General features: G+C 36.8%; 1 protein-coding gene across 1 annotated transcript; it reads left to right on the top strand.

Annotated features, from left to right (window-relative positions):
- Window positions 1-3,528: 3,528 nt before the first annotated feature.
- Window positions 3,529-10,372, top strand: hif1an (hypoxia inducible factor 1 subunit alpha inhibitor). Its single transcript, XM_084391982.1, has 8 exons — window positions 3,529-3,980; window positions 5,423-5,673; window positions 6,289-6,437; window positions 6,604-6,749; window positions 7,342-7,448; window positions 8,912-8,975; window positions 9,074-9,184; window positions 9,475-10,372. Exons 1-8 carry the CDS (start codon window positions 3,789-3,791, stop codon window positions 9,529-9,531), a joined length of 1,077 nt encoding a protein of 358 aa, XP_084248108.1. The 5' UTR covers window positions 3,529-3,788; the 3' UTR covers window positions 9,532-10,372.
- Window positions 10,373-10,678: the final 306 nt, after the last annotated feature.

Raw genomic sequence — 10,678 nt, 5'->3', positions numbered from 1 at the left:
CATTCAACCCCTGTTAAACATCTTAATATATTTACTCCTTTTTTACATTTCTTAATCAGATTTTTAGCATGTATAGCAAAAGTCATCCTGGAATCCATCCATACACCGAGATATTTGACTACTGGCACTTGCTCCAATTCCTGCTTATATAACTTTAACTTAATCTCTGGTATTTTTTTCCTTTTAGTAAAACATATAACCTGAGTTTTAGCCACAGATAATCTAAAGCTCCAATTATTTGCCCACCCCTCCACTTCATCTACTGCTTTTTGAATACTTTGTGTTACACGTGCAATATTACGTCCTCTTTTCCAAATTGCCCCGTCATCCGCAAATAATGCTCTTCCTACATCACCTTTTAAATTACAAAAAACATCATTTATCATAATATTAAATAAAACTGGGCTGCATACACTTCCTTGAGGAGTTCCGTTCTCTATCTTGTATGTCTCTGAATACTCTACTCCTATCCTAACTTGAATTGTTCTTTCAAGAAGAAAATCCATAATCCAATTATACATCTTTCCTCCAATTCCCATACATTTAATTTTTATTAAAAGTCCCTCTTTCCAAAGCATATCATAAGCTTTCTCTATGTCGAATAACACCCCTACCATTACTTCTTTATTAGCCTGCGCTTTCCTGATATCTGCTTCTAGGCTTAACACAGCGTCCATAGAATTCCGACCTGCCCTGAATCCACTTTGGTATGGTGACATAAATCCTTTAACTTCCAATATATAATTTAGTCTACGTACAATCATTTTTTCCATCAATTTACATAAATTAGAAGTTAATGCAATTGGCCTATAATTAATTGGATTGGATTTGTCCTTTCCAGGTTTGCCTATTGGTATTATTATTCCATGCTTCCATGAAGAAGGAAGCTTTCCTGCATTCCAGATCTTATTGAATAAATTTAGAACCACTTTCAATGATCTATCTGATAAATGTTGTATCATTGCATAACAAATATCATCTCTTCCAGGAGATGTATGTTTGACTCCTCCTAAAGCCATCTTTAATTCATAAATACTAAAATCTGCATCTAAGGTGTCTCCAGTAGGGTTCCTTTTCATCAACACGTCTGGATGCTGACTCTTATTCTTATTTCTATTCTTTTTAATATCCTCTGTTACATTATCATCACTATGGACTTTAACAAATACTTTAGCCAGCATTTCAGCCTTTTCTTTATCTGCCACAGCCATTTTTCCTACATCATTTTTTAAAACTGGTATAACGTTATTTCTATATATACCTCCCATTTTTCTAATTGATCCCCACATTTCAGTAATGTCAACATCTCCTCCTATTGAATTACACCAATCTCTCCAGTACTTCTTTTTAGCTGTTCTTACTATTCTTCTCACCTCAGCTAATGCTCTCTTATAATATATAAAATCTTCAAATAAATTAGTTTGTTTAATTTTCCTAAATGCTTTATTCCTATTTTTAACTGCGGTACTGCATTCTTCTGTCCACCACGGAACTGCTTTCCTTTTTTTACATGATCCCTTTTTACCTATAACTTTATCTGTTACCTCAAACAAAACTTTACATAATTTCTCATTACACTCCTCTATATCCTCTATCAGGTTTAGATCTAATGATGTTATTTCTACCTCGCTTAAATACTCATACACTTCCCAATTTGCTTTTTTAAATCTCCATCTTGGTGCTAAAAACACATTATGCTCCAATACACTTATCCCTACCTTACATAAAATTATATAATGATCACTGCCCATAATATTTTCTTCCCACACATCCCATATACATTTATTTGCTATCTCTTCAGAAACCAATGTTAAATCAATTGCTGACCCAACTCCACGAACCAAATCTATTCTTGTGTTTCTGCCATCATTTAAACATACTAACCCATTACTGTCTAAAATTTCTTCTACTACCCCCCCATTATAATCATCACTACTACTTCCCCATAAAGTGCTATGTGCATTAAAATCTCCACACCAAATTACTTTAGTATTTCCTGACCCAATAACCTTCTCTAATACCTTACTTAGTTTACTACACGGATTATAATAATTTATTATTCGAATAGTTTGATTCTCTGCAAATACTTCAATCACCACCAGCTCATATGCTTCAATCTCATTAATGACTCTGTAATCTATACCATTCTTAATAAAAGTGGCCACCCCACCTCCATTTCCTGCCCCTCTATCTCTCCTTACTATATTATATCCTTGCAGTACAAAATTTAGGTGAGGTTTTAACCACGTTTCTTGTATGCAAATTATATTAGGTTTCTTATCTTGTTGATCTATATACCTCTTAAATTCTGGTCCATTTGCAATAATACTTCTAGCATTCCATTGCAAAACCGTAAAAACCATAAATATTATGTACTTCCACATGAAGTTTGAACACTTGATTTAGTCATTAGCATGTCATTTATTTTTTCCAAAGTTACTCCGGCTACATTCAAGTATCTCTCTGCTGCCCTTATTATGATTTTAATTCTTTCTGTTCTACTTTCCGATTGAGCCGAACAATTTATCACTTCGGCCATAAATGACACGAATTCCATTTTTCCGATCACCAATTTATCCTCATTTGTCTTTTCCTGAACCAAAGAAATTTCATTGCCTTCCTTACTAACCACCTCTCCCTGTCTCTGCTCATGTCGTTTTGCTTTCTTTGCGGCTTCAGCATAAGTCAGCCCCTCCGCAATTCTCACATTCTGGATTTTCACCGCTTGTTTGTGAGCACTGCATCCCCCAAATCCAGCACTATGCTCATCACCGCAATTGCAGCATTTTGCCTTCACTCCTACGTCACATTTACCATATTCATGTTCGCCGCCACACCTCGCACATCGTAAATTTCCTCTGCAAACCGCACTAACATGTCCATACTTCTGACACTTGAAGCATCTTAGTGGGGGAGGAACGTAAGGTCTTACTTGATAACTTACATATCCTATTTTAATCCTCTCTGGCATTCTTTCTTCATCAAACTGAAGCATCACCGACAGACTATCCTTCCTTTCTTTGTTTTTACCATATTGGAGCCTTTTTGCTCCAACGACCTTGCTCCCTTCAATGGCGCTTTTAATTTTATCAACAGGTACATCAGTTGGAATTCCATAAATGACACCTCTTAACCATGGTTTCCTAGTCATCACTGTGCTTGACACCGAATATCCAAGCATTGAATTAATACCCAGTGCCTTCTTTTGTTGTTTTTCGTCTTTGCACATAATAATCACATTTCCATCTCTCAGGGTCTTTGCATTATTTATTTCTCCTAACACTCTTTTCAGAGCTTTGGTCAATTTAATTGGGTTTAATGTCACTCCGGGTTCTCCGAATTTCATCATTACTTTAAATTCTTCCACGTCAATCCTACTCACGTGATCCTCCTTTCCACTATCCATAAAAGATCCTTGGCTATTGGTTTTCTTTCTTTTCCGCTTTGCTATTCTACTCCATTCATTCCCTCCAACACTCCCGCTACATGATTCATCCTCCATTTCCGGATCGCTACCGGAGCTACCGTCATTTCCTGCCATCAGTGCTCCAGTCACAGTCCAGTGTTGCCAACCGCCATCCAACAACGTAGCTCTGCCCACCAATGTTTCTGTTTTCACGCTGCTTGTATGACTGCTCGGGTCGCTCTCGTTTGTTCGTGCTTCGGCGGGGTGTGTGAAAGCCCAGGAGCGGTTCTCGCGCTCGCTGCTCCTCTTTCATCTCAACGGCTGTGCCGGCTAGCCTCGCGCAGCTTCATTGTGAAGTAACTGCAATCCTCAGGCGGAGGACATGGCAGCCGTGACCGTGGCTGGAGCGGACCCAGCGGAGACCGATGGAGCTGCCGCCCCCGCCGGCTCCTTCACGGATCTACGCGACCCAGGCTGGAATGAATCGCAGTTTCGACAATATACTTTCCCAACCCGACCGATACCGCGACTGTCCCATACGGATCCGCGTGCCGAGGTCCTCATCAACAACGAGGTATGTCGGCATATTTCCCCTGCATTGAGTTAGAAAGCGGCAGAATGTAGGAACGGAGAGCTGCAACTGATTTTGTGGGTGCAAGGTGCACTGTAATACGAAAGGATGATTTACCCAAAATCAAGCAGTGGACTATTAAACGTCCTTGTCTAACATAAAGTCTTACGTTGTGCTGAAACTCTTTGATGAGTTTGGTAAGAGATATGTTCAGTAACGTTACTCCATATCCCAATAAGCGGACAAATTTGATCAGTTATAACGTTAATTTATTCTTAAGATATTGCATAGATTATTCTGAATATTAGGTTTTAAATGTAGAAAATTATTAAAACGGATCGTTATATTATAATTTCTGCTAAAGTGACAAGTTTACTGTATTTTTTTTGCAGTAAATGTAAATAACTTAACATTTTAACTATATTATATTATATTACAAGTTGTGACCATATAACACAATTGTTCCAATGACTTAGTGATAGGAACTTTATAAGGAAGAGCATATTATTTTATATACAATTTTATATATATTTTTTTTTACATGGCCTAGGGAGGGGTTCTTGCACCAAACAGAAAGGAAAAGTAGGCTATGAGAAAAAAATCACTTACATAAATTATTATATAATCAAAGTCTTACTCTGTACACTAAGAACTACTGTGGCAGTCAGTTAAAATGAGATCAGTCAAAGTCAAAGCACGTTGTTCATGTTGTGTTGACGGCTGTCTCGTGTAAACAGCGAGTCAGTGACATAGGACTATTGTAGCTGTGCACGAGTCCGTACGTGTTAACACGTTTAGAATGATTTAATTAACTTTCTATCACCTTGTGTGTGTGTGTGTGTGTGTGTGTATAATATATATATATATATATATATATATATATAAACCACACAATTTTAATCAGATCCGGTAAATTTCTAACTTAATCATTAGTCCAATAAGTAGTTAATAAAAATAATATTTAATATCATGTACATAGTAGATAGCAGTTTACACCTAAAAGTCGATGTCGATGCATGGTGGTTTGTTAGTTTAGCGGTCGTCTGGTGTAGTTGCAGCCGAGCGCGAGAGCAGCCTACCCGCGCGCGTGCTGGAACAGTGTACGTTCTTCTAGTCACGTAGCACTTGTCACTTTTTTTTTAATGCTGCGGCATCAGTATAATTCTGTGTCACATAAACGACTAGCGTTGGCGGGGGTCGCTGCACGACCCGGACAGTATTTCTTTGCAGTTGTTATCATTATTTAAGATGTAGACTAAATATTTGCACTTAAATGTTGCCATGAGTGTGGAAGTGTGTTTAGTCATTGTGCCTACAAAATAATAAAACTGCTAATAACCCACGTCACCCAACCAACTGAGAATAGCGCTTCATTGATCTGTTGTTTACAAGAATTTGTTTTAAATATGAATTAAAAAAAAGATGATTTCGTTTTTCTTTTGTAGGAACCTGTTGTATTAACAGACACCAGTTTAGTATATCCAGCTCTAAAATGGGACATACCCTACTTGCAAGAGAACATTGGAAATGGGGACTTCTCTGTTTACACAGCAGAAAATCACAAATTCTTGTATTATGATGAGAAGAAAATGACAAACTTTCAAGACTTTGTGCCCAAATCTCATCGACTAGAGATGAAATTTTCTGAGTTTGTTGACAAGATGCATCAAACAGAAGAACAAGGTGGAACAGAGAGGTATGTTAATGTGATTTACATTAATTAATGTACCTGATATGCATGTTCCTAACTGCTGGCTGAGGAAAAAAAAAAAATCTACAAAAGTGTAGGCAGTGATTTATGACTGGTTTTGTCATTAAACAAATATTGCTTTCTTTCTTTATCCTTTCACAGTTAAAACATCCCTTTAGCATTGAATAGGTGTACATTCGTGTACATTTGTGTATAGTTTATATTTAAAATGTACCTTGACTGCAAAGTTTTGAGCTATTTATAATAACGTAAACAGTTGAAGTGTGATACTGTGGAAAAGTGTTGAGATGCATGAAATCCAATCGAGGAAATGAAATTGCTCGACTGTATGACTAAGCAGTTTATTCTGCCAAGTGGTATTCTGCCAACGCTGACCATTTGATACTCCACTTTGGTGGCTTTATTGCTATATCATTTGTGATCATCTTGTTTCTGGTTCTAGACCTTTAAACTATTGACCTTACTAGATAAATATTAAGCAAGTTCATGTAGATATCAACTTTTAAAATCTTCTAAAGAGGATAGAATTGCATTCTAAAGTATCACTTGATTTAATTTGACGTTTTAAGATGTGAAATGACTTTGTTGTTTAATTTGTAGAGTGTACTTGCAACAAACGCTGAATGATACAGTAGGCCGAAAAATTGTGGTGGATTTCCTCGGATTCAATTGGAACTGGATTAACAAACAGCAATCTAAACGAAATTGGGGACCGCTGACCTCGAATTTGCTGCTCATAGGCATGGAAGGTACAGTTTCAGTGCACCTTTTTCTGCATCCAAATTTTTAGGATTATTATTTAAAATAGTCAAATAAAATAAAATAAAACGTTGATTTGTCTTTCTAAAATTGTTGGTGGGGTGACTGTCATATCAGTTTTGTTTGTTTGTTTCTCCTCTTAAAATATCACGCCAGGCAATGTGACACCAGCACACTATGATGAGCAACAGAATTTCTTTGCACAAATCAAAGGACACAAGAGATGCATCCTCTTTCCTCCGGATCAGTTTGACTGCCTTTATCCTTACCCAGTACATCATCCATGTGACAGACAGAGTCAGGTATTATATGTTTGATGACGCCCTAGACCAATGGTTCTCAGATTTTGGAATGTGACATGACTCCACAAGTTTGCATATAAATTGTAAAAAAAAAAAAAAACACATCATGTAGCTTTATTGCATAGACCATATTGTACTTTGCACTGCCATTGTATCTTGTTAATACAACAAATATTGTATTCATCTGTTTTAGTCACATGACATTTTCCACTCATCCACCATATTTATGACCATCAGTGGGGCAAAGTGATGGTGGTGAAAACAAAATCATTAAACATATAAACAGAGATATCAAGAAAAATATGTTGCTCATTGGATTTAATCCAACCTTTTTTTTCTTTTCTTTTTTTTTTTTTTACAGATGTCAAGTTAACACAAACCCTACGAAATGCAACATTTACTGACATTTGTATATATTTAATCCACAATCTTTGCCCGTATATAGTGCTGTTATATATGATTGTAGATTAAATGTTGTACTTGGCCTGAAAAGTTTGAGAACCACTTGCTGAAAAACTGTATTCAACTCTTTTAGACTAACAATAACGTAAACAAATAAGCGAAATGTTAATTGTTTTCTTTGCGTTCATAGGTTGATTTTGAAAATCCTGATTATGACAAGTTTCCTAATTTCAAAAATGCTGTTGGATATGAGGCTGTTGTGGGACCGGGCGATGTCTTATACATCCCAATGTATTGGTAAGATTGTTTTCAAATACATAGAAAAGGTTGATTACCATTATTACTTTATTATGAAGTGTGTAGTTACACCAGGCCGGGACTATCTGTTTGGCCAACCAATGGCAGAAGGGGAGAGTGTTTGGAAACGCTGTTTGGAATTTTTTAGTTAGGAAGTGCTAGTGGTGCAGAAATGACACGCTTAAGTTTTGCGTGGCTCGTTCGGCAAGCCTCTGCTTCCATGGGCTGCTGACTTAGTTTCAAGTCTGTGAGAGTGAATCAGCCATGACGGCTTCCTCTTCCAACTCCTTGCCTCCCCCTAGTCACTGGAGGGCAAAATGATGCCAACCAGCTGTGTAATTCTACAGTCCATACTTTTTGCCCATGGCTGCCCATGAGTGTGAACATCTCTCCTCTTCTTTTAACCTGGTGTCACAGAAGGCCCTCCATTTGAATTAGGGGAAAAAACATAGAATGTTGTACAATTTTCCAAATGTTCAACAAGCTTTAGTCTTGTACTATGTGATTTGCATAAGTGACTTCATCTACGGGTAAAGTTGCAGGTGTGCCTGAGAATGTTTACGTTGAGAGCTGAACTGTTTTTAGTTCAACTTTCCTCCGGGCAGGGTGCTCTTATCTAAATTGCCTGTCATAAATAGCTATTGAATGTTATTTTATCTAAAAGCTATGTGAAAGAATTTCTTTATGTTCATTCATTTTAGAATAGCTTTAAAGTAGAGATTAGGGCTGTGCTGATAGGCAATAGTATTGTGTATCGATGATAGTCCGAGATATCGCTGATGCCTTTGACGATATCAAGACAATAACAATAACTTTCTGAATACTCGATTCTGATTGGCTGGAAGGTGCAATAAAACCGTTTAATGCACAGGTTGTTCCAGGTCAGTTTTATCACCGTTCTATATTAATGTTTTCATTGAAGCGCACATACACATACATCACTCGCACAGAGCGCGCAAATATTCAGGAGCAACGCTGCCACGCGACTTAAATAAAATAGCTTCGCTACTGAATCGCTACATTTATATTTCTCAGCAGCAACGAAGGGGTTACATTTCTATTTTGAAGTAATTAAACTCACAGCTTCATAATTGTTAATGGAGAGAGAGAGACGCTGAAAAGACGCAGGTACGAATCTCTCTCTCGATAATTAATTCAAATAAATGTAATCTTACGCACTACTTTATCTCTGCGCAGCTAGCCGTGGATTATCCCTTACTTATTCTTGTTGTTGTTGAAACATTTCATATTATTATCAATGTTGAAAACAGTTGTGCTGCCTAATATTTTCACGGAAACCATTTTTTCAGGATTATTCGATGCATTTATTTGAAATAGAATGTGGCCTTGCTAAATAAGTGTTCATTTCTTTAAAAAAAATGTTAGTGGTTCTAAACTTTTACACGGAAATGTATACATTTATTTGTGTTGAATAAATGTCTGCATTTTTTTCTTTTGTAAAGGTGGCATCACATCGAATCCCTGTTAAGTGGAGGAGTGACCATCACAGTGAACTTCTGGTACAAGGTATGCTTTTGCTGCACCATCTCAGTCGTGCACTGTCTAGTTTACATACGTGATAAATCTTTGCACAAATCAACCAGTATTAAACCAAATATTTCAAGGGGACACCCACTCCAAAGAGGATAGAGTACCCTTTGAAAGCTCATCAGAAGGTGGCCATAATGAGGAACATAGAGAAGATGTTGGGAGAGGCCTTGGGGGACCCACACGAGGTACAGAAAAGTAGAACAGTCAATCATAGCCTTTTCCGTTTTTAGGTCCTCAGATATGAATAATGCATTAAGGAATTCCCTGTGTATTTTGACCTTGACAATAACCCAATTACAAGTATATTTGTGGCTAACCTGCTTTAAACCTGAATCAAAGTGTGCATGCTTACATTTGACTGTGACTAGAGCAGAAAATGAATAACCTTTTTCCTCTTTCCAGTATTTAATTAGTTGTTTAGCATATATTTGTTCACAGAATAATTTTTTTATTGGTTATTCTCTGTATTCAACAGGTTGGTCCATTGCTGAACATGATGATCAAGGGCAGATATGATCATGGCCTGAGCTGAACTGAAGCCTCTTTAGTGTGCTGCTAAGACGGTCTGTTAATATGTATGTGTGGATTTGAGTATATGCTTGTGTGTACATTCGGACTGTTGAAATGCCAGTGCATGGCAGTATTTTGGCAGTATAAAGACTTCCGCCTTTTGTCTGCTTCCATTTACTGGACCCAATATTGCTAGGTCTGTGTTGGTGTAAGAAAACCACTGGTGAGAAATTGATTGATTTGATTTCTCCTTAAAAAGAGTCCTTAAATCCATATGTGTGCAGCATTACATGCTAAAGAAATAGACTAATGCATTAGCAGAGCCTGTAAAGCACTTTTACACCACCCAGAGCGCCTGTCGTCAGGTTTTGTCCCATGTTGGGACAAAGAAGGTGCCATATGTCATGACTTAACTCCTGTGGCTCTGAGTCCGCATAGTAAAACTGGCAGAGTGCCTCGAGCATATCCACAGAGGATGATTTACAACTTGAAACCTACCATCGGTTCATTGACGGGTTTAAACTGTTGATGTTATCATTGATGGTGTTTTGTGTGTTTGCTTTTGAATTTGATCTCATGACAACGATGTTTCAATGTTTCAGCCACAATGTTTTTAAAACAAGGGATTTCTCATCATTTTGTAGGCGACTCACTGAATTAAATTTTTGCATTTGTAAATGCATTTTCTTTCGTTCTTTTTATGTGTACATTAAGGCAAATGTTTTAGTTTCTTGGTGTTATATTTTTTTAATGTAACATTATATGGTACCATTTCAGTAAGGATTGTAATTCAGAACAAACTACACTTGCCAAGTGTTAACTGTCTCCATGAATTGTAAGGAAATAAAAGTTTTTGAATGGTTTGATCTGTTTTTTTTTTTAATTGCAACTACCATTGTCATTTATTACAGTTTTTGTTAATGCGAGTGTGCTAAAAGCTGAAATTGATTTACATTTTTTTCTACACTACCGTTCAAAAGTTTGGGGTCACTAAGATTTTGTAAATGTTTTTGAAAGAAGATTCTTATGCTCACCAAGGCTGCATTTATATGATCAAAAATGCAATAATTTTGTCAAATATTATTTCAATTTATAATAAAATATATTTTGAAATGTAATTTATTCCTGTGATGGCAAAGCTGTATTTTCAGCATCATTACTCCGGTCTT

Source organism: Rutilus rutilus (genome assembly GCF_951802725.1).
Source record: "Rutilus rutilus genome assembly, chromosome: 20".
NCBI classification, from domain to species: Eukaryota; Metazoa; Chordata; class Actinopteri; order Cypriniformes; family Leuciscidae; genus Rutilus; species Rutilus rutilus.
This window is presented reverse-complemented; position numbering and strand designations above follow the sequence as displayed.